Source organism: Sarcophilus harrisii, chromosome 4, assembly GCF_902635505.1.
Source record: "Sarcophilus harrisii chromosome 4, mSarHar1.11, whole genome shotgun sequence".
Lineage (NCBI taxonomy): Eukaryota > Metazoa > Chordata > Mammalia > Dasyuromorphia > Dasyuridae > Sarcophilus > Sarcophilus harrisii.
Window position 1 is genome coordinate 452,678,809 of NC_045429.1, and position 24,166 is coordinate 452,702,974.

A 24,166-nucleotide genomic window follows, 5' to 3' on the forward strand; every position below is an offset into this window, starting at 1 on the left:
ATTATTAACTGTCTCCATTTTGGAAGTAGCCTCTTGACTCCTGGCAAAATAATGGATAGGGGGAAACTGCCCTTGTCATTTATTTGATTGACAGGTATAGTGGGCTGGTAAATTCCTTTGTATTGTATAAGTATTGACTCATATTCTACAAGTTGTAACCAAGTAAATTTAGGTGAAAATTAAATAGCAGAGTAATGAGTCATACGCTCAACAATTCGCTCCTCCACATTCTGGGAGCATCAAGCCCCTGATTTGTCCACTATCTCCTCCCTGATTTTTGTTCTTTGTCGAGGCTTTGACCAGAAAGCTGAGCAGAAGCAAAGCAAGCAAGGAAACCTTTAACCTTTCTGTTTTGTGGAGAAATTTCCTGGAATTACAGGTTGACAGGGCCCAAGATGTGGAACCAAAAAGGACTTTAGAGGTTATCTAGCCAAACTCCCCTATTTTAAAGATGAGGAACCTGAGGTGCTTGTCCAAGCTTTAGTGGTGGGATGTTAAACCAAGGCCCCCTAACTCCAGAATCTCTGGGGATGAAGTACAAATTACTACAGTAGCCAAAAGGAGGACCTGGATCTTTAGGATTTATGTGTTGTTCTCCCCAGGAGCAGATGGATTATCAAAAGATATATCATAGCTGATGCCCTATAGAGACAAATCAGGAAGAGCCTCAGAACACAGTGCCTTAGACAAGAACCCAAGGAAAGACTGATCTGAAAACCAGCGTCCTTCCAAAGGGGACAGGACACACCCAGATGGGACAGAGGCCAGCAGCTATTAGTCAGGAATGGGATAGACATGGTTCAAAATACCAGGGGAGCAGGGAGACACATAGTAAGAGAGGGTGTGTTATAGTGAATGGAGCTCTGGCCTTGGGGTCAAGGAGCCCTGGGTCCTAATCCCACAGGGGACACTGAAAGAACTTGTCCTTGTAAATCATCTAATTTCTCCAAGCCTCAGTTTACTAATCTGTAAAATGAGAATAATAATAGTCCCTTCCACACAAGATTAGTGTAATGGGTTAAAGGAGTTAATACACATAAAAATTATTAATAGTGTCTTCCCCACAAGATTATTGTAAGGGTCAAAGGAGATAATACACATAAAAATTATTAATAGTGTCTTCCACACAAGATTATTGTAAGGGTTAAAGGAGTTAATACACATAAAAATTATAATGCTTCCACGCAAGATTATTGTAAGGGTTAAAGGAGATAATACACATAAAAATTATTAATAGTGTCTTCCACACAAGATTATTGTAAGGGTCAAAGGAGATAATACACATAAAAATTATAATGCTTCCACACAAGATTATTGTAAGGGTTAAAGGAGATAATATACATAAAAATTATTAATAGTGTCTTCCACACAAGATTATTGTAAGGGTCAAAGGAGATAATACACATAAAAATTATTAATGGTGCCTTCCACAAGAGATTATTGTAAGGGTTAAAGGAGTTAATACATATAAAAATTATAACGCTTCCACACAAGATTATTATAAGAGTTAAAGGAGATAATACACATAAAAATTATTAATGGTGCCTTCCACACAAGGTTATTGTAAGAGTTAAAGAAGATGATACACATAAAAATTCTGCAAATTTTGAAGATATAGATATAGAGACAGATAGACACATACATATATGATAAGTTACTCTTATGATGATCAATCAATAATGCTTTTATTAAGCCCCTACTATATACCAGGCAGTACAAGACCTGCACTTTAAGAAAATTGATTTTGGCAACTGAATGTAGGCTGGATCTTGACTGAGAGACCCACTAGCAGCTATTGCAAAAGTTCAGCCTTGAGGTGATAAGGGTTTGCACCAGGTGGGAATAGTGTCAGAGGAGAATGGATACCAGTTTCAGTGTGGGCACAGCTTGCTTTCCCTCCACATTTCCCAGAAGCCCTAGTCACATGAATCCTAAGGCCTGGTTCATTGGCTCCTGACAGAAACCATCTATATTGCTTGAGACCTTGTTAAGTTGTAGGAGTCTAAGGCCAGCATGCTGGGGACATCTACTGGCCAGGACCTATAGTTGGCGTTTTTGCGACTTGGTCAGCTTGCAGGTATTTTAGGAATGGCTTGATGTATACTGACAGAACAGCAAGTAGACCCTCAGGGCCCCCAGCACCTAGGCCAAGGCCTGACCCCCCCCCCGTCACCTCTTAATAAAAGCTGGTCTGATAGGATGGAACCCCAACATGTGGTCCTGTGTCTGACATATTGAACTCCCTGAATCTCAGATCTATGGCTCAGAGATGTATTCTGGCCCAACTTATTCATTCTGCAGATGAAGAAAAGGGTGTGAGTTGCCTAAATTTACTCAGGTATTATTAAGCATCAAAAGTTGCATTTGAACCCATATAAATACTCCTTACTCTGGGTTCAGTAGTTCCAAGAGCTCCAGCACAAAGGACCTCAAAAACTGCATGAGAATCATCATTTGGGGGCAGACTAGATCTGTGATTTCATCCCAGTTTGGGGAGCTTCCAGGGAAGAAGCCCCTCTACCAATACAGGTGGCCAATTTCTCTGAAATTAATAGCGTTAGAGATTCACCTGGGGAAGCGAGAGGTGGATTTGTGCGGCCGGGATAGATCTTCCTTACTCTGAGACCAGCTCTCTCTCCTATGGCGCGCTGCCCTTCAAGGCTTCGGCTTACAAATGAACAGTATTTCATGGCTCATAAAGATTTATTTTATGCTTAAAATGGCCCTGGGAGGTAAGTGGTAGAACAGGGATTCCTTCCCCTATTTGACCAATCAGGAAACTGAAATATCAGGGCAGGGAGAAGTGATTTGCTCAAAGTGACCTCCCTATTGAGTGGGGGTCAACACCCAGGTCTTTAAGTTCCTAAGTGGAGACACTTCACCATTGCATTAGTTCCAGTGACAATGGTCATCTTTACTTATGACAGAGTAAATCTCACTTAGAGAAGGAAAATAATAAAAAATACTTTCAGCCTTTCTCTGAAAGACTTCTGATATTATCAGAAGAATCATTGCTTTCTGAATTTAGGGACTCAGAAATCTTCTACTTCGCTCCCATCTCTCCAATTTACCAGAGAAATAGAATATAACCTCTTTGGGCCTGGCACAATAAGCGCTTAAAAGAATATAACCTCCATGAGGCTGTTTCAGTCCTGTCTTTGGGCCTGGTACTTAGTGGATTACATGTTTGCTGGATGATGAGGAAGGACCCAGGGAAAATAAACAACTTTCTACAAGATAGAGAAAGGGAATAAGCATCTAAGGTGGGTTTTGGACCCAGGATCTTGACTCCATCACACTATCTCAATACCATTCCTAGCACTAGTATGGAAGGTGAATCCAGCTCCCAACACCAGTCAGTCAGTCAACAAACCTTTATTGTCTTGTTTAGTCGTTTTCAGTCATGCCTGACTCTTCCTAATCCCATTTGGAGTTTTCTTGACAAAGATGCTATAGTGGTTGGTCATTTCCTTCTTTGGCTCATTTTATAGATGAGGAAACTGAGGTAAATGGGCTTAGATGTCTTGCCCAAGGTCCTACAACTATATCTGAGACCGGATTTGAACTCAGATTTTCCTAACGCCAGGCTGGGTGCTCTATCCACTGCAGCGCCACCTAGCAGCTCCAATATTTATTAAACACCTGATAAATCCCAGGCGCGATGCTGAGTTCTGGAGATGCGAAAAGAGGATAACAAAAAAGCTGAAAGAACCTGTGGGAAAATAGGGGATGGCAAGCAGTCTGGGCATCCAGCATTGGTGTAAGGGGAAAGAATAAAACACTTACGCAACTGAAATCACTGTCTAAGTTGCTTCCGGCATTTAAGAGGCTCCCTCAGAATCTTATAATACACAAAAGTCCCATTTAATCCACCTGAATAGAGACCATAAAAGGGGCCCCTCCTAATCTAAAAAGCTAAGGACCTTCAGTGTCTTCCAAATTCGTCTCTTCATCCCAGGTACACTTCTGGAGATGTAGGAAAGGAAGTTTTCACTTGAATTACCCAGCATCCCATTATCTAGTATTATCTAGTAAACCATCTTGTTTTGACTTTTCTTGTTCTTCCCAGACTGCATTTTTTCCGCTATGTGCCAAACTTCCGCATACTCATTTGTGGAGGAGATGGGACTGTCGGTTGGGTACTGGATTGTATCGGTAAGTAACAAAGTGGGGAAAAAGGGGGATGATGATAAGTCAAGGGCAGAGTCCCTATTTGAAAAAAAGGAAAAATCTAGCGTGGACTACGTGTTATTTCCATTACTAATATAATTATAGCTCACTTTTGTAAACAGAAAAAGAATGGTTGCCTCTCCTGTTTAGAGAAGCAGACTAGAAACTCAAACTAGAAAGGGAAATCTGATTTCCCAAGAGGCCATACAGAAAGCTTCTGGAACTTGAGAGAGGATGAGAGAGGGAACCAGCTACCTCCAGAAATATATCACCGGAACATAAATCTGGAGCAGGGTTCTTAGCCTTTTTCATGTTCTGGATTCCTTGAGAACAGTCTGGTAAAGTCTGTTGAACCCTTCTCAGAATTATGTTTTAAAATGATAATTTATGTAAAACGATATACACAGTAAAACATGGAGGATTATAAAGGAAGCCAATAATACTGAAATAAATATATAATACTTTTTCCATTCAAGTTTATAGATCATCTGATTTCTGTCAAGGGGTCCATGAACCCCAAATTTAAAAACCCTGATCTAGTAATAGAAGAGACTTTAAGGCCTCTCCAAAAGCCCCTTTTATAGTCAAGGAAACTGAGGTCCATAAAAATTGAGTGAGGTCACAAAAATTAATGAAAATCCCAGTGAAGAAACTCCATTTATCAATGTAATCCACTATTTGGTGACTTAGCATTTTAGTAACGTCCAAAGCCCTGAGCTTTGCCCAGTATGTGTACAGGGCAAGACCTGAACACAGATTTTCCTGACTCCCCGGCCAGCTCTCCCATGCCATTATGAAATTCTGCCTCTTACTCGGTTTGATATAAGAACAATGTCCCCATAATTTCCATGAAAGGTAAAATGGGCAGTTTGGGGAGAGAATGGACTCCTCTTCACTAGAGCTTTTAGAATGGAAGCTGCCTGGCCAACTGTTAGGTCTGATATAAAGGATGATCGAAAAAGAGCTAGATTCAACAGTCAAGCTCCTTCTGAGAGCGAAGTTCTGATTCCACAGGCAGTCACAATAGAGGCAAGTATCCCACGAAGAGGATTTTCATGGTGACTGATGACCATTAGCAATGCCAATTTTGGGGTTTTCACTGAGTGTCTCCTTCCCCCAGGAGCCAAAATACAGAGTCGTCATTCTTTTCATAGTTGGTCATTATCTTCAGTGACTAAACTAAATAATGGTTAGGAACCATCAAATACAACTACACCCACTTTAATTCTAACAGGTTTGCTAATCCAATACAGATAATTTTACCAGCTAAGGAAAAATAAAAGTGTATTTCCAACTTGGACCACATGTTGGGGTAACTATTATGGGGATCCAGAACCCACTGTTTCTCCTTTTGGTCCTATCTTAGCTCTCTCTAGGGTTATGAATTAAGAGTCAGTCACTGATAAGAGCCAGTGACTCATGGGATTGCAGCCATTGGCCAAATCTGATGCTCTCTCACATCAGTGCCTTTTATTCCTTGATTTATAGATAAGATTAATTTTGCCAAACATCCAAAAGTGGCAATCCTGCCTCTTGGAACAGGAAATGACCTTTCCAGGTGTCTCCGCTGGGGAAGAGGTGAGCTTTTATTCCCATTGGGGATCTATCCATAGCGATAAGAATCTAGCTTAATTATATTGATAAGGATAATATAGAAAATTGCTGTGAGCACATATTCAAACTTCAGCATAATAGGAATAAGGAGGGACCCTCTTCACTATTATTTTTGTTATTGTTATTGTCATCATTATTGTTTACACCCTCGTCATTATTTTGTTTTTCTAATCTTTATATTCAATGAAATTCAGATAAAGATGATTCTATAGCTATGTTCTTGCTTTCATTTTAGCTCCCAGCCCAATTAAAATATGAGCTCTTTGAGAACAGGAGCTGTCTTCTGTCTTTATGTCCCCAAAACTTTGCACAATGCCTAGCATACAGTAGGCACTTAATAAATGCTTGTTGACCAATACTGATGAAGCACTCATTAGTCGCAAGCCCTCATACTCATCACCAAACAAATTACCAAAGTCTTGAAAAACATAAGTTTGTACACCAAAGCCACAGGCGTTCAGGTATCCCTTGGAGCCCATAACCAGGTAGCCACCCCTGACACGGCACGCGAGAGCGTTGACTCGAGTGTATTTTTGCTGCTGTTCTCACTCAGTCATTTTCAGTCACGTATGACTCTTGATGATCCCATTTGGGGTTTTCTTGGCAAAGATGCCGGAGGGGTTTGCCATTCCTTCTCCAGCTCATTTTTGCATGAGGAAACCGAGGCAAACAGGGTAAAGTGACTTACCCAGGATCCCAACTAGGAAGAGTCTGAGTCCAGGTATGAATTCAGGAAAATGAGCCTTCCTGACTCCAGGCTCAGTGCTCTATCCACTCTGTTGCCACCTAGCCACTCTAAAAAATTTCCTTACTTACCAGTGTGAATTAGCATCTTCTCTGTAAGTCTTGATGAGTTGCCTGGGGGTCTGAAAGATTAAATAACTTGCCCAAGATCACACAGACATGAAATATAAGAGGCAGGGCCTGACCACAAGTCTTCCTGACTCAGAGTTCAATTCTGTATCTCCTATGCTGAGAATGATTATTATTAGCAATTATAACCTGAGAGGCCACATAATTCTTGGGCTTGCCACCAAGAAGCCTTGCCTCAGAGACTGTATGACCCATAGTTAATCACTCATCTCCCATTGCCCTCAGGAAATGCTCTAGGACCCAAAGATGCAGAGCAGGGGCCAGCTGCCTTGGTAAAGCCAGCATCCTCCCCAGGAGTTCCCTATGTCAGTGAACTCACAAGCTCAATTCATGTCCCTTTTATCAGCTGAACAACTTATTTATCAAACACAAATAGTCAAACCAACAAGAGAGAGATCATATTCTTAACCCAAACTCTTTGCCTTTAACAAGGCAGAACTAGATAAATTAACCAGCAAAAAGCAAGCAAAGGAAAAACTGGTTTTCTACGTCCCATTCAGGAATTGACCCAAGTTCCAACACCATTGGACTTATAACTTTTCCCTTTCTTTTCTTTTCTCTTTTTTTTTTCTTTCCTATAGTCCTACAGACTTCTTTTAAATTCGTTTTGCTCCATAGCATATTCCTTATTTCCTCGAATGTTTTAAATTTATCACTTTCTAAACTCAAGATATTCCACTAGATCAATATAATTAAAATGTATTCAACTGTTTTCAAACTGTTGGTCATAGAGATTGTTTACCAGTTTTTGCTATTATAGTTAACATAAACCAGTTATGAGTGATTTAAAAATTATAGTTAGCTCTTTTTCTTCTCCCCTCTTATGATATTTTGGGGAGAGAGACCTAAAAATGATATGACCAGAACAAAATGTATCATCTATCTCCTGATCCTTATCAAGGCCATATTGTTCTTCACAACATTTGCATCCCTTTGCCCAATCGCCAATAATGTATTGAATGTGTCTTTGTTGACAGGTCGATAGTTTCTAGTGTATTGGCTAATAGAATGCGATGCTCCCCAGGTTACGAAGGTGGCAATTTGATCAAACTCCTAAAGGACATTGAGCAAAGTTCTGAGGTGATGCTGGATCGGTGGCACCTTGAAATCACCCCTCAAGACAAGGACAGTAAAGGAGATCCTGTTCCACACTGCGTGTTCAATAATTATTTCTCTATTGGTGTGGTGAGTTGATTAGGGATCTTCTTTCCCATCTAATGAAGGAACAACTGAGGTGAGGAAAAGTTAGCATCCATGAGTAGCCCCATTTCTTTCCCTCTTGGCTTCCCATTTCTGTCTGCTCCAGCCCTTCCCTTAATTTTGGAACCAGTCTGTTCACTGTCAAAATATATTTGGCCTCTAGAGGTACACACACACCCTAATAAATTGATCATAAACCCAGATTAGTAAAAATAATAATAATAATAAAAATCAACTAAGATTGGAGTTTTTCAAAAGCAAAGTTTACTCTGAGCCAATATAATTTGAAATGTTCTGAAAATCTACAGAAATGAATGAGGCGATGGAGTTTGATTTTTTAAAAAGGCAGTGGTGTATAATGGAAATGGCACTGTTTACTTGGGACCAGGAAAAACCAGAGAATGTAAGTTCTTGGAGGACAGGGACTGTTGCGTTTTTATCCCCAATATTAGCACAGTGTTTTGCATGTAGTAGGCACTTAATAAATATACGGTTAATAGTCTAGAGGAGATCAGAGCTTCAACCCTAATTAAGCCAGTCTTTTATTTTCTTTGAGACTTGGTCTCATCAGCTATAAAAATGAGCAAAATTTTTGGAAGGAAGGAAGGAAGGAAGGAAGAGAGGGAGGAAGGAAGAAGGAAGGAAGGAAGGAAGGAAGGAAGGAAGGAAGGAAGGAAGGAAGGAAGGAAGGAAGGAAGGAAGGAAAGGAGAGAGGAAAAAGAGAGGAGGGAGTAAAGGGAAAGAGGGAGAGAGGGGGAAATATAGGGAAGGAAGGAGGAAAAAGGAAGGGAGGGAATGAGAAAAAAAGAGAGAGAAAGGGAAGGAGGGAGGAAAAAGAAAGGGAGTAAAGGGATAAAAAGGGAAGGGATTAAAGGGAGATTTGAGGGGTATCAGAGGATAGCCAAAATCATAAGAGAGAAACATAACTGACATATACATGTACCAATTTTGATATTCATTTGGAATATTGGTTTCTTATGTGCTCTTCTAGTAAAAATCTGGTCAAGGAGTTTGAATGAGCTCAGAGCTCAATATCTGAGGTAACCACCAAGGGGCGCTTTACCTAAAGCTGGTGCTCTTACAGGCATCATTAAGCTCAGCGAATTCCTCCATCATGCTGCAGTTTCAAGGTTGGCCACTAGAGATCACTCAAGTCTACAAATGTCTGGTCCCTTTCTCCAGACATGGAGGCTCCCGGTTCCATATTGCAAAAGTAGCTAAAACAAACAAACAAAAATCCTCTCCTTATCCTACCCTCCCAGTCCAATCTTAGAGATGAAATATTGCTCAGATATTACAATATGAAATGTATTTTGTATATTCTCAGTTCACTTCCCCCACCCAATGTAATATTATACTCTCTTCCAGCCCTTTTCATTTTGTATTCAAAGCTTCAATGCCTGATCACGTAACTTTCATAAAATGGGTTTAAAAATGCAAAAGAAAATTGATTTGTTTCCCCTCCTACCTGACTCTTCCCCAGTCTTTGATTCAGATGATATTTTCCTAGCATGAAGACCCTTGGCTAATAAGGAAAAAATGGGGAGAAGAAAATTCATTTCCATTCTATTTCATGCTTAAGGATTCAGGTAAAAAAGTGACCTTCTTCCCTCTCCCTTTGAGCCTGCTAGAGTCACAGTAGCTCTTAGTCCTCAACTGATTTGGGCCAATATTGGCTCTGCTCTTCATTGCCCAGAGGCATCCCCATCATTCATCTCTCAACCTCCCAGCACTGCCTGTTTTAAATCAAAAAGTCAGAATGGCCAAAGAGAGAAAAGGGAGCAACCAAACTGAGTCTTTTTCTTCATATCACAAAGTCTTCTTGGTCCTTTGGGTCAATCCCACGTCCCTTGAGAAATTAGGTACAGTCTCGTTTGTTTGAGTGCATATAATGTTTCTATACGTGTATGTTCCTTGGTTGTTGTCCTTCCTTCTCGAAAAGGACCAAAATGATATCACTGTGTTACAATCAAGTCAGCTGGTTGTCTGACGGTGGCTGATCAGACCAATACAAGCTGTGCTGCATTGAACATATGAATGTCATGTATGTGTGTATATTATGTCTACCTGTACAGGCGTGATGTCATTCCATGCCATGCAACGGCCTCTCTCTAATTTAGAGTCAGAGTTGCCTGGATACGGAGACATTGAGTGACATATGGCTAGGAAATTAGTCATTGGCAGGTCTTGAACCCTGGTCTTTATGACTCCAAGGTCACCCCGATATCTTCAATACCCTCTTGTCTCTGTTACTTCTTAATGAGAGATATTAAACTCAAGGCTCTGCCTGCAAAACTTGGAGCCTGAACCAGATTAAAACACAATTGGATTAACAAAAATATAATTACAATATGACATCGATGATGTTAATTTGTGGTTTTCTAAGTTGTTAAACTACAAGCAGGGATTTTTACTTGAACATGACCCCACTGAAAGATTTCTTATTCTCCATGCATGCCGCAGGGCTTCTTTCGAGGTCTTGCACGACCACTTTCTGAAGAGCAGCCAGAACACAGCCGCCCAGCTCACAAACTGCCTCCCAGCTGAATAGCCTAAGCCTGATTTAGTCCCGGTTGTCCAACTGCTAAGTGTCAGAGGCTCGACTTGGGAGGGTCTTCTAACTTTGAAGTCTAAGATCTTCCTGGGCCAGGATGTTGCCTCCCCATTGCTCTTTTGCAGCCTTGTGTTCAGGGTCTACCCCCAGGTTAAGCCAATCAGCCAGCATGAGACATGCTATACCTTGACCCCAAGAGTGATGTCATTTTGGTCCTTTTCAAGAACAAAGAACAACAGTCAATCAACCAACCCTGTTACACGGCCTGTGTGACTCTTTTGCCTCTTGGTGCTGCAGGAAATACTCTTAAGATCATATATTATGGGACAGATAGTTGGGGCAGGAGGACTTGAGTTCAAATCTGGTCTCAGACACAACACTTCTTGGCTGTGTAACCCTGGACAAGTCATTTAACCCCAATTGCCTCAGCAAAAATAATAATAATAATAATAAAACAACCATATATTACAAAGATGGTACCAACCTGCCTCAGTAGAAGTCATTCTCCCAGAATTCTCTATGCTAATAAACCACTGGTCCAGTCTCCACACCAATCTTCATTGAGCGGCATCTGACACCATCAACCAAGCACTCTTCCCTTCAAAGCACTTCCTCTCTTGGTTTCCATGGCAATCTTCTCCCCTGGATCTATTCCTATCTCTCTGAATATTTCTCCCTGCATCTTTCGTCCTCATCTTCTCCTCCTCCTGTCATCTAATGGAGGCTGTTGCTCGAAATTCAGCATCCTCTTCCATGCTTTTTCTTGGATCTCTGGATCCCATCTTGAGATTTCATCTCTGTCGCTGACCTCTCATCTAAAGTCCAGTCTCATCTCTCTCCTACATTCTCTTAGATATTCATTGTTTTTTTTTCATGAATATTAGAGAACTCAAGTCCCAAACTAAATGGGTCCCCTCCTTTAACCCCCAAACCAGCTTTCGTTGTCCCGTTTCCATCAATGTTGCCACAATCTCAGCCCCTGAACCTTGAAATCACCCCTAATTCATTCATCCCCTTCATTCTTCGTGTCCACTTAGTTATCAAGTCAACATGTCATACTGGGAAAAATGCTGGATTTGAAGTCAGAGGCCCCAGATTCAAATCCTAATCCCTCCTTATTTCCTGTGGGACTTTGGCCAAGCCAAGCCATGCAACCTCTGTTCCCTTAAATGTCTTGGTCTATAGAATAAGAGTCCAGCTAGATAAGCCCAAGAGCCTCTGCTAGCCCCAAGTCTATGATCTGATGAACCTGTTAAATCTTCCTTCATGATGTCCCTTCATGACTTCACCTCTCCGAGCCCCACACAAGTGATTGACTAAACTGTATACTGCAGAACAACTGTTGATCTGCATTGGCAAGTGGAGCTTCCTCTCCCAGGGATTTCTCCAAACTAATGGAAATCACAGGACTGGACCCTTTCCCCCAAAATGTTTTGTCCTTCTTCCCCTTCCTCTTCAAATACATTCCCACAAAATTAATTCCTGACTTCTCACCTAGGTACCACAACCACTCCTTTATCAGGCTGTTGCCCTCAGTCAGTCAATCAACAGACATTTATAAAATACCTACTCTGTGGCAAACATTATGGTCATTATTTGACTTGATCTTCCCACAATCCTGAAAGATAGATGTTATTTAACATAGGTTGGCTAGATGACTTGCCCAGTTAAATGTCTGAGGAAGGATCTGAACTCGGGTTTTTCTCACTATTCTTCTACTTAAAACATGCTTCCTTACTTCTTCATTTCTAATTGGAGTAAATGTATAGCCCAGAGTGCTTTATTTTTCGTCAAATTAATTGATTTTTAAAACGAAGAGTATTAAAGGTACCTCTGCAATCTGCCAGCACTGTGCTGTTCCTTAAAAAAAATCAGTCACCTTCCTTTGCTCAAAATTCTCCTGAGTTTCTCCACTATTAACAAAGTCAGAATTCATTAATCAATCAGCAAATCCAGAAGAACGGATGAAACGTCTGCCAAGTGGCCAGCTAAGCCCCGGGAATGTAACAAGCACAGACGTCAAGCCCTTTCCAAGGGCCTTCTTTATTCCTCCCACCACCACTCCTGTCTCACTGCTCCTCACCACGGGCACTCCACCAGCCTTCCCACGGGGACACAGAAAGAGGCTGGGGTTTGACGTCAGAGCACGGGGGCTTCATCCTGGCCTTCTGCTTCTGAGGCCACATGGGCCAATCACAGAAACCTGGACCTTGTCTGAGATCACCCAGTAGTAACAGAAGAGAAATTCAAATTTGGATCTTCTGGTCCAAATCCAGCTTCCTCCCTGGTACCGTCCTGCCTCTCAGTCATGACAAGTTTCTGGAAGGGAGAAACCGAGTCATTCTATCCTCATTTATCTCCTCCTATACTCAGGGCAGTGCATCTACCAGAATTCCATAAATACGCACTGGATAAATGAAATGGGTGCATCAATTAATTCATTAAGTGGTTGGTCTAGCAACTGAACACTCATCACCCAAATGCTTAAGAGCCACTAATAGATTAATTAGAAGTCAGGGTTAGTTAATTCTGGCGTGTAATTAATTTATTGAAGAAATACAAAGCCTTGTCCTCCCTTGGGGAAAAGACTCAACTAAAATGTCAGAGCGCTGTTGACCACTTGTTCCAGCCAGTGGATTTGGAGAGTGCCCTGCCAGTTTAACTGAACCATAGGCCACACACAATGAAAGACTCCTGCCGTGCTCACCTGACTTTTTTTATTCATTGTCTTGCCTTTGAAGGCATTTGGGTTTAAGGGACTTCAACAGCCAATAAATGTCTGAGGTCACATTTGAACTCGGGTCCTTCAGGTCCATTGCTCTATCCATTGCAGCGCCACCTAGTGAATTTCTCTCAACATTTTTGATCCACATCAAACTCTTAATTAATCCTTCCTTTCTCCTAACATTTTACCACAAGGTCATAGCAACATATTCACTGATTAATGTGTTAACTGATATTATATATCACATATGATGCCCATAATATATGATATGTGATAATAAGGTCATAACAACTAGATTGAGAATAGGAAAGGACTTTAGTTTATCCTTCTTGCTTTGGTTTTTCCCAACCTCTTCATTATAATAAAGATGTGAATCAGGTAAAGTCAGGAGAGATCAGGGACTGGATACAGAGTCAGAAAGATTCAAATCACATAAAGATACTCACCAGCTATGTGACTGAGCAAGTCACTCGGCCTCTGCTCTGAGATCCCAAACTCCGTGACACTTCCCCATGACTTGTCTAGCCATGATCTCTAGCTCGTAGGAGAACAAGGGTAGGAATTCAGATACTCCGACCCCAAACTCAACAGCTCTTTTCCCCATGCTTATTACCTTAGCTCCAAATCCTGCGGGGTAATCCTAGGCTCAAAAGCTTAGAGGGACCATAGAATCCTCTTACTTTACATATGGGGAAACTGAGGCCCAGAAAGATTAAGCAGTACATTACCCGAGATCACACACGTAAGGTCACAGAGTTAAAAGGGAATGTCAGTAATTATTTAGTTCATTGGGATTCTCATGGGGGAAGGGACGAGGTCACAGAGCTAAAAGGCAATGTCAGTAATTATTTAGTCCATTGGGATTTTCATGGGGGAAGGGACTCGAGAGATCCTTCTGCAGAGCTAATCTGCCTTGGCCATCACATGGCAGATCTTTTCTGTGTTTGCATGCTCATTCTTTCCCATTTGAAAAGGGCCACTCTTGACAAAATCAGTTAGCTCCAACCAGCCCGGACTGAGCCCTGCTCTGACATTTGCAGATGGCCTTGCTCCTTATTTGACTTCCTAAACTTTGGAGGGCTATGTGCATTAGATGGATTTTTTTTTTCCTAAGCCAACATGTGGGGAACCAGCCTACCATTTACATCCCTGTTTGTACTGATTATCAAACACCCTAGGCAAAGAAGCCTTGTAAATACTGCGCTGTATCTGTGGGAGTCGGTACAAAGCATTATTGACAAATGTTTGCTGCCTGTCATTTGTAAAGAGGCTGCCGTTCCCCGACCAGCCGTAGGGCCAGTGGGCTCAGCTAGTTTTCCAGGGACAATGATGAGTTTGCCCTAAAAAATCCATACTCCCTTTCCCAGTCCCATGAAGACAAAAAACCCTGGATTTCCCCTCCTCACCAGGGATTGGGGCCCAGAATCGGGCTAGGGAGCAGAGCGTCCGTCCCCAAGCCTCACTGCTCACTGCTGTTTTTCCTGAGTGCCATTCTCCACAAATAAACAGATAAGTCTTTCAGGCTTAATGGGGATCCGGCATTCCATTCATGGTCCCTTTGACTGATGCCATCAGCGGTGGAGGGTTTCAGACACCCACCTCCCCCCACTTCCCCTGGCATCTTCCTCCCAATCGTTTATTTGAGGTTTACAGAAATGCCAAAGCATCAGGGGTATCAGTGACAGGAAGTTTTGATTACAGCCTAATTCCTGGGCGATTTGTAACTCTGGAGTCCCCAGGGACCTCGCATGGCCCAAGCCCTTAAGGTAAGGAAAGGACAACTAGTCTCTGGATGGGGGAGGCGCATTCCGAAAGCTATTAATAGGGGAAACCGAGGACTGGAGGGAAATCTCCCACCCCCATTTCCAATCAAGGGTCCCATCGGGAAAATAACAAAACTTTAGGGCTGGAGCTGAAAGGTTAGCCACTAGGTAAGGAACGTTTTGGCCGTGACAACTCGTGACATAGATAAAAATAGAAAATAGCCCTTTTTGTGATGGTGGCAATCTGACCATAAAATAGAAGGTGCAAAGAATCACCCAGCTTCCAGAACACAGGCAAGCATTAATTTAATTGTTCACATTCTAAATGTGCCATTTTTACCCATCGATCAATAAGCACAGACGCTACTGGAGGAAATTAGGAGGAAATGACTCATAAACATATTGGCATTCTTGCTCCATATGAAAACAAGATACAGCAAAGCTGCCGCAGAGGGGCATCCCTCATCAGGGGGACCATGGGAGTTCATTTTGTCTCGTATTCAAAAGTAACCAAGAAACATCATTTCACGGGACTTTTGTCCTTCTTGTCTTGCATCGGCAACTGTGAAAACAATTCATAAAATTAGGGATTTAGAAAGGGACCTTAAAAGTCATTGAATCTACCTTGAATCCACCCCTCATTTAATAGATGAGAAAAACCCAGATTTGTGGAAGTTAAGTGACTTCATAAGTTCATGGACATCTATGACAGCTAAATGGGAGCTCGGAAACCATGCAGTTCACCCCTCATTTTAGAGCTGAGAGCTTGGAGACCTATAAGGTTTAAGTGAAAACCTGGGTCACTATCTGAGTGTATGAGGTGAGTGAGGTTCGCCCCCAGGTCTTCTTGACTTTTCTGATCCATCCACTGAAACTCCTGCTCCAGTTTCTCTTGTAAAAGATAAAGAAGTAGAGACATTCATCTTGACAAAGATGGGCATGGAAGGATATTGAAGAAAAAAAATGTTGGAAGAGATGGCTCTGGATAATTAAATAAATGAGTCTAAGGGCTCATAAGCTAGCTACTTGTAAATAGAGTCAGTATTTATATATATATATATATATATATATATATATATATATATATATATATATATATATAATATTTATATAAATAAATAAATAAAATTAGAGAGTCAGTTTGGTGTAGTGGACAGAGCACCCAACCTGAAATCAAGACGAGTTCAAATTCCATTTTGATACTTACTAGTTGTTAGCCCCAAGCAGCTCACTTTGTCTCTCTGAACCTCAGTTTCTTCATCTTCATCTATCAAATGAAGAGGGTAAACTAAAAAACCTCTTAGATTCCTTCCAGATCCAAATCTGTGATCTTCTGATCAATGAGAAAGTTTGAAGCCTTGGATGTCGTAAGCATATGTGCATGGACCATTTAAAAACAAAATCTCCTTGGGTGAAAGTTATATCTTGATAAGCAACTAGTTGCTGATTTAGAAGTCATTTCAACATTGGCAATTCATGGGTAGTTAGGTCATTGACTAGTTAGAAAATAGGTCAAAATAAAAATCACATTTGAAAAAAGAAATAGAGTCGAGATGAAGTTACTATGGGTTCCAACCTGACTTATTCTAAAAATCTGCCAATTCAGAAAAAGTGACAAAAGAAAAGCCATCAATCACATCTGCACTCTGGCCTGCTGAAGCTTGACTAACGCCAAACAGTCGCCACAACTGAGAGGTAGAACACCTACCCCAAATTACCTTGAACAGAAAACCTTTCCCTTCTTTGCCAAGTGAAGAGTTGGGTCGACCAAAAGCAAATACCAACTAATTTGTAAATATTTTGCAAGATGATATTAGAAGATAAGGAACATTATTGCCTCGCAAAAGCAACAGAAAAGAAATTCAGTCTAAAGAGAACTTGGCGTGAAAACTACTTAACCAATCTTTCCAAGGGAATTTGTCATTAAAACAGGAACGAGGGCAACAATATACCTAAGATGCAAAAGAGCTGCCAGTGTTTCTATACCAATCTATTCCTTGATACTGGGGAAACTACTGCACTCAGAGTCGACCACATCAGTGTGCTGGGTATATTAAGAAATGGTATTTGGGGAAATGAAACCTGAAAGAGTAGTAGGACATTCCCAAAAGTCTATCCAAGTGGCAACAACATTTTAAAGGAATCAATTTTCTTTCCTTTTTCTTTTTTTTGCTTAGACAATTGGGGTTAGTTGACTTGCCCAGGGTCACACAGCCAAGAAGTGTTAAGTGTCTCAGAGTAGATTTGAACTCAGGTTCTCCTGAATCCAGGGCAGGTGCTCTATTCACTGCGCCACCTAGCTGCCCCGCTAAAGGAATCAATTTTCAAGATATCTCTAGGGAATGACTTCTGAAAAATAGAGAACATCAAAGAGATAATACAATTATTGAGAAAAAAGTGACCAAGAAGATACTTGCTATTAGTTCATATACCTACTTCCTCTTCTCTGTGAAATCCTGATAGAGATGGTCTATGACTCCACTGGGGGTCTCCTTGATGAAAATATAAGATGAGACCGCTCAAGCTTTTGAATATTATTTTCTGTCAAGATTCCTATCTTCCTACTCATATGACCAACTGAAAAGTATAGAGAATATAAGATCCCACTGTGTGCTGGTTGTTGATTGCAAAAGTATTTCACTGAGTAAAGGGAAATGTATACTTAAAGCCCGTCCAAACAAGGCATTTCTCTCTTTAAATCACACACACATTTAGATTTTTATAGGTTGTATTCCTCCCCAGTAAAATGTAAGCTCCTCGAGGACAAGAATAATCAATCAGGACATACTATGTGTCGAGCCCTACAGACATAGAGACCAAAGTAAATTAATTAACAAATTAAGGAGTTAATATGGTATGAAGGGGGAAAATGTAGACCAATATAAGCAAATACAAATAGATATACAGCAAATGCAAGATGAGGAGAGACTCCAACCCTGCGGAGAGCAAAAGCTTTATACAGAAAATAGTCTTGTTTTCCAACTGTGTAGTCCCAGCACCCGGCACCGTGCCTCGGATGAAACAGGGCCCTAATAAATGCTCGTTTAATTGGATTACACGACATACTTATCAAATCTGTAGATATCCCAAAACCGAGGAGGGAAGCGAACATGTTGGGTGATAGAATTAGAATCAAAAACATCTTGACAGTTACTATGATGGGATGAAAATTGAGTAAGATAAATTTAAAGAAGATAAATATAAGCCTCTATACTCTGGTTCAAAAAAATCTCAGACTACCAGATTTGGAGGAGGAGGAGTATTGTGGCTAGATGATAGTTCTTGTAGAAGGGGGAAGATCTAGGGGTTTTAGTGAACCACAAGTTCAACCTTAGCTAGTAGGACAGCCAAAAGGGAGGCACTAATGTGACCAGTGACAGGTGGCCCCGAGGGAGGTATAGTGACTTGGGCTACAGTAAGAAGGGTTCCTTTGGACTCTGCCCCGCCCAGGTTACATCTGGGGGTATTAGGTTCAGGTCTGGATTCCATGTTTTAAGGAGTTAGAAGCCCTCCCATCACCCCAAAGTAGGACTGCTGGGATGATGAGGATACTAGAGACCGTATCATTGGATGATCTGGTGAAGGAACCAAGGATACCAAGGACTGGGGGGCACATGGGAACTCTGCAAGCTCCCTGAAGGCACCAGCCATGTCGTTTTTGGCTTTTTATCTGCACGTCCAGGGCCTAGCACAGATAAATGCTTAAGAAATGCCATCTGCAAGGGTCAAGGTCTTAAAGGGCAGTCACCCGAAGAGGCACTGGGCCTGCTTGTTTATCCCAAAGGGCAAAGCTGGACACAAGGAAGAAAATGGGGACCCTCTAAGAACAGATGGAGGCCAGCTCACGTTAGCCTTTCCCAGTGTCTTTCGTGAGCCTGGCAGCTCACATTTGCACATCCTTAATTTATCTCTGACCTAGGGAAAGACCACGTTAGTCCAGACAAAGTTCTGTTTTTCTTTCTTTCCTATAGAAGAAGAAAGAAATGCTTTCAGAGGACGCTCCATACTATGTCTCTTGAATTCTATTTAGAGCACGACAGCAGCACGTGACATCTTCAGGGTTAACTGAAACTCTCCTAAAGTGTGAAGAGCCTTCTGGGGAGCCAGCCTATAAGTCTAATGCCAAGATTTGAACTCAGAGCCGGGGAGAACAGATTCTAATTCTGTCTCCAGCAGTTATTGCTCACTTGTTTTCAGTTATGGGCAACTCTCCATGACAAGACATGGGTCTTTTCACGGCAAAGATACTGGAATGGCTGGTCATTCCCTTCTCCAACTCATTTTACAGATGAGGGAACTGAAGCAAACAGGGTGATGTGATTTGTCCAGGGTCACATAACAAGGTGTCTGAGGCTGGATTGAACTCGGGAAGATGCCTTCCTGACTCCAGGCCAAGTGCGCTGTCCATTGTACCACATGGCTACTCTTACCATTTTGCTCTACTATCTCAACTAATTATGTGGCCCCGGGCAGATCATGTAATGCTCCAGCCACTCCCTAAGACCACAGGTGTGAGAAGTATTGATGTGCATTAGTAAAGGACTGTTCTCATCCAGGAGTTCCCTCCATTTATGAAATCACAGTGTGGAGGGCAATGAGAACGTGCTCTGCAAAAACATGGTGGGGGGCATCCCAGCAAGGCTAAACCTTGAAGAAAGAGGAACCTCAGATGAGATCAGTTGATCATCCAGAAGGGTTTTTAGACAAATGTTAGGTACTGGAATGAGTGCTGGGTATACAAAGACAAACTAAAAACTTCTCTTGTCCTCAGGAAGCTTACGTTCTGTCGGGGAGAAAACAATAAATATACCTTTATTCAACCAGACATTCTCATATAGTGGGTTCTGGGCTTAATCAGGAGAGTAATATACTCATATTAGTCACTGCTACTTATCCCTTCAGAGAGCTAGAGGGTACCATGGGGTGGAGGGGAGGTAGAATGCAATGTTTTTGTAATGGAAAGAAAGAAAAAGAAAGAAAGAAAGAAAGAAAGAAAGAAAGAAAGAAAGAAAGAAAGAAAGAAAGAAAGAAAGAAAAGAAGAGAGGGAGAGAGAAAGAAAGAAAGAAAGAGAAAGAGAGGGAGAGAGAAAGAAAGAGAAAGAGAAAGGAAGGAAGAAAGAAAGAAAGAGAAAGGAAGGAAAGAAGGAAGAGAGAGAGAAAGAGAAAGGAAGGAAGAAAGAAAGAAAGAGAAAGGAAGGAAGGAAGAAAGAAAGAGAGAGAAAGAGAAAGGAAGGAAGGAAGGAAGAAAGAAAGAGAAAGGAAGGAAGGAAGAAAGAAAGAAAGAAAGAAAGAAAGAAAGAAAGAAAGAAAGAAAGAAAGAAAGAAAGAAAGAAAGAAAGAGAAGGGAAGGAAGGAAGGAAGGGAAGGAAGAAAAAAGAAAGGAGGGAAGGAAAAAAAAGAAAGGAGGGAAGGAAGAAAAAAAGGAGGGAAGGAAGGAAGGTGAAGGAAGGAAAAAGAGAAGGAGGAAAAGGAGGGAGGGAGGGAGAGAGGGAGGGAAAGGGAGGGGAGAGAAGAGAAGGAAAAGCAAATTTGCTTTTATAGAATTCATAAATCAGAGAAGAGATATGACAGAACTTTCAGGGCAATCCAGTCATGTCCCCCAGCAAATAAATGTGCTTCCCTACTTCACAGATTCACAAACTACATGATTCTTTTTTCTTTTTTAACCTCATTTAAAATTAGCTCCACTGCTTCTGACTCTTCCTCCCTTCATCCTATATTGGGCCATTTCTTTCTAAATCCCAGCAGCTTCCACAAAATGTTAGGAAACTTAGTCTAAGTCATGCAGAGAAGAGGTGGGGAGGGTGAGTAAAACTCATCAACCACTTTAATTGAAATTAAAATTGTTTTTCTTTCAACCAAACATTAAACTATTTTGCCAAATAGTCATTATAACTACTAGAAACAAAAACAAAAACAAAAACAACTTTAACTCATCCCAAATAATAATACTTTGCCCTTATTTTTTTTTTATTTCTTTTGCATATTACCTCAGATGTGAAGGATGAAGGAGGGGATTCTTTTCACAGATACTGATATTAACCCTTCTGTGACTTGTCTTAGAGAATTACCTGAGATTAAGAGAAGAAATTAAGTGATTCATTTAGTCACACAGTTGTTAAATGTAAAAAAACAGATTTGAACCCAGATCTCCCAAATTAAGTATAGCATCCTATCCCACTATACCACTACTGTCTTGTTTCAGTTATTATTCATATATAATCACACACTTATTTTTGTTCTTTTCAAAATGAGCTGGATTTTAGTTTATAATTTTTAAGCATATTCTTTAATGGGTTCTAATTGGACCTATGGGGTCAGTATTTTTAAAAGAGAAACATATTGCTGATTATATAAAGGAAAAAGGAGAAAATGCGTGCTAATTAACATGTCAATTAACAATTCACTTGATGGCTAAGTTTGAAGAAATGCGTTTCTTTAAAATAAAATACATTTGCAGTCCCCCGTGTGCTCAGGGAATATAGACTGAGCTTCATGTTGATTTAAATCAATAAAACTAGAAAGATAAATTACAGATAAAGTAGAATGATAAAGAATATAGCCAATAGCCAAAGACAATGCAAATGGCTTCAATAATGTCAGTGAAGAAGGCCCCCCTTCCTCTATTGCTGTGGACACAGCCAGATACACACAGGGCAAGAGCCTTTGGGCGCCCAAGAGTCTCGGCTCGTGGAGCAGCACACTCAGAGCCACAGCCGTCTCCCCTTCACTGTCCACAGTCCTGTTGGTTACTTGGCAGCTCCCAGACACCGCACACTGACCGGGTACCTGCCTCTGCTTCTTTTTCCTTGCAGGACGCCTCCATTGCCCACAGATTCCACCTCATGCGAGAGAAATACCCAGAAAAATTCACCAGCAGGTAAAGTCCGTGAAGTTTCCTTCTTTTCCACCCTCCTCCCTCCCCTTCATCCCCATCTTGACGTATTGCGTTTCCGTCCGCCATCTTGCAAATATTCTCAATCCACTCCTGCCCTTACACTAAGTTCCTACTATGTGCTGGGCACTAGAAACACAAATCTATTTATATGGTTGTAAATGTGCACATTTGTGATTTCATGTATACATTTTGTGTGTCTTCAAACATGGCTGCGTCAGGATAAGGTCATTCATTTTGGGGCAATGGTGCATTGAGGCAGATTTCCATTTCTAAGAAGAAAAAAGGAAAATTGTCAGGAATGGATCTTGTCCCGGCTGGGTAGGATTTTTTGCCCAAAGGGCCATGTGCTTAGTGAAAGAGTAGGGCGTGAGGCTAGGGAAAGGGGGCTGCCCTTGTCTGTTTCCTTGCCTGGAAGTTAGTCTGTTGTGAAGTAGCCTTTCTTTCTCTAGAGTTAGTGAGCTCTTCTCCAATACACCCCCTTCGAGAGATATCTTGAAGCTTCTCGGGATGCGGCCTTCTCTTGGGCTCCCCTCAGGTCCCCTCCATTGTGTTTTCTCCTAATCTCATGCCCTCCCCACCAAAGTAGAATTTCTGGATGATGGAGAGAGGAAGAGGAGCCATTGACTTCCTCCTCTTCTGTAGAGCAGGGGAGAGCTGTAGAGAGAAAGTGGGTCACTCACCCTGTGAGCAAAGTTGAGGAGATGGATGGTCCCAGTGTACTTCTGATCTGTCCTTGGCACTCCCAAGAAACGTGGGACCCTGGAGCAAAAATGTACCATCTGGCCCATCCAACTGGCCCATCACAGAAGCCCTCCTCCCTTGACTTGAGTCCAGCTGTACCTGTTACCCATTGCCACCCCCTTGGTTCTTTGCCCCCCATCCCTCTCTGGGGAGCCTTCCGCTCAGTGTTTCTAAGTGTCTCTTCTCTCTCTCCCATGCCCTGATTCAGGGGGCTCCCCCAAAGCCACAAGAGCCCCAGTTAAACTTGGATGATCTGAGTTCACAAAGGTAACTGGACAAGGCTAATCCAAGCTCATATTCCCACCTTTAACATAACCTGGCCAAATCACAGATCCCACCTCTGGTCGCTTCCTCACCGTGATCTTGGCCGTCTGGGTCCTCATCTGGAAAAGAGGAAGCTGGAGTGGTTGACCTCTGAGTTCCCTCCCAGCTCTAAATCAGATCCAACATTGTGAATGACTGGCTGATCTGCATCAAGGAAGGAAGTTTCCATGGCGGGGGTTCCCCACACTGGTGAAATCCTCCTCCCCCCATCCCCAAAATCCAATTTTAGGTTCCTACAGTCTCCTGACCCTGGCAATGACCAATGAAAATTCAGTTTAGGCTTCGATGATGAGCACGGATTCTGTGGGGTTTGCTGGCTCACTAGTTGGCCCAGCTCTCTTAGTTCTCTTGTCCTGTCCAAGCTGAGTTAGTGTTAATTTTTTGAATTTGTCTTCAGAATTTTGACTGTTTGTAGCCAGAAATATATGGGGGGTTGTGGTTGAGCAAGGGACATATTGACATATTGAGGATTTGAGTCTCTGCACTTGCCAGTAACAGCCTGTAAGGGGAAGAAAGGAAAGAGTCTGAAACGAAGCCATTTAGACTATAAATTTCTTGTGTGAACAATGACTAGGGAAAAAATCATTTTTTTAACAGCTTTTGATCCAAGAAATTCTTCCAGGCAAAGATTAGAGGATTAGCTAGTAAAGTCTAAAAAAGAAGTAACCCCTTAAGGGCAGAAAGTGTCTCGCTCTTGTACGTGATCACTAGTGTCTCATACATAGTAAGGGTTTGATAAATGGAAAGAGTCAGAGACAGATAGAAAGAGAGAGAGAGGAGGAGGAGGAGGAGGAGGAGGAGGAGGAGAAGAAGAAGAAGAAGAAGAAGAAGAAGAAGAAGAAGAAGAAGAAGAAGAAGAAGAAGAAGAAGAAGAAGAAGAAGAAGAAGAAGAAGAAGAAGAAAAGAAGAAGAAGAAGAAGAAGAGAGAGAAGAAAGGAGAGAGAGAGAGAGAGAGAGAGAGAGAGAGAGAGAGAGAGAGAGAGAACCAGAACCCATTGGACTGTGAAACACTGTACCCACTCCCTCTTCCAAAGGGGTTCATCAGCTCTAGACTTATGCAAGTTGTCTATTCACCCATAGGGAGCCTGAACTCTAATGAGAGGCTCCCTTTGCATCCACTCTCTGACTCATAACCTTTCCCCTCCCCTCCCTGCAGACAAATCATTTAGAGCTCAGGTGTTGGCTCGTGTGTAGGTCTTCTCAAAATGGGAGAATAACTAGGTATAAATGTACAATATGAATCAGCTATGGGGCAGGTGTTTGCTTCCTATACACAAAAGTTAGAGGAAAAAACTCTTAACAGG

The 24,166-nt window shown here is 41.7% G+C and overlaps 1 protein-coding gene across 1 annotated transcript in view; it reads left to right on the top strand.

The window, feature by feature from the left end:
- The window catches only part of DGKG (diacylglycerol kinase gamma), a 227,074-nt gene that overhangs the window by 116,646 nt on the left and 86,262 nt on the right, over positions 1-24,166 (top strand). Inside the window, exons 32-35 of the mRNA XM_031968754.1 lie at positions 4,070-4,155; positions 5,659-5,748; positions 7,682-7,842; positions 21,715-21,779. Of these exons, the coding sequence (XP_031824614.1) occupies positions 4,070-4,155; positions 5,659-5,748; positions 7,682-7,842; positions 21,715-21,779 (402 nt within the window). The remainder of the gene's footprint in view (positions 1-4,069; positions 4,156-5,658; positions 5,749-7,681; positions 7,843-21,714; positions 21,780-24,166) is intronic.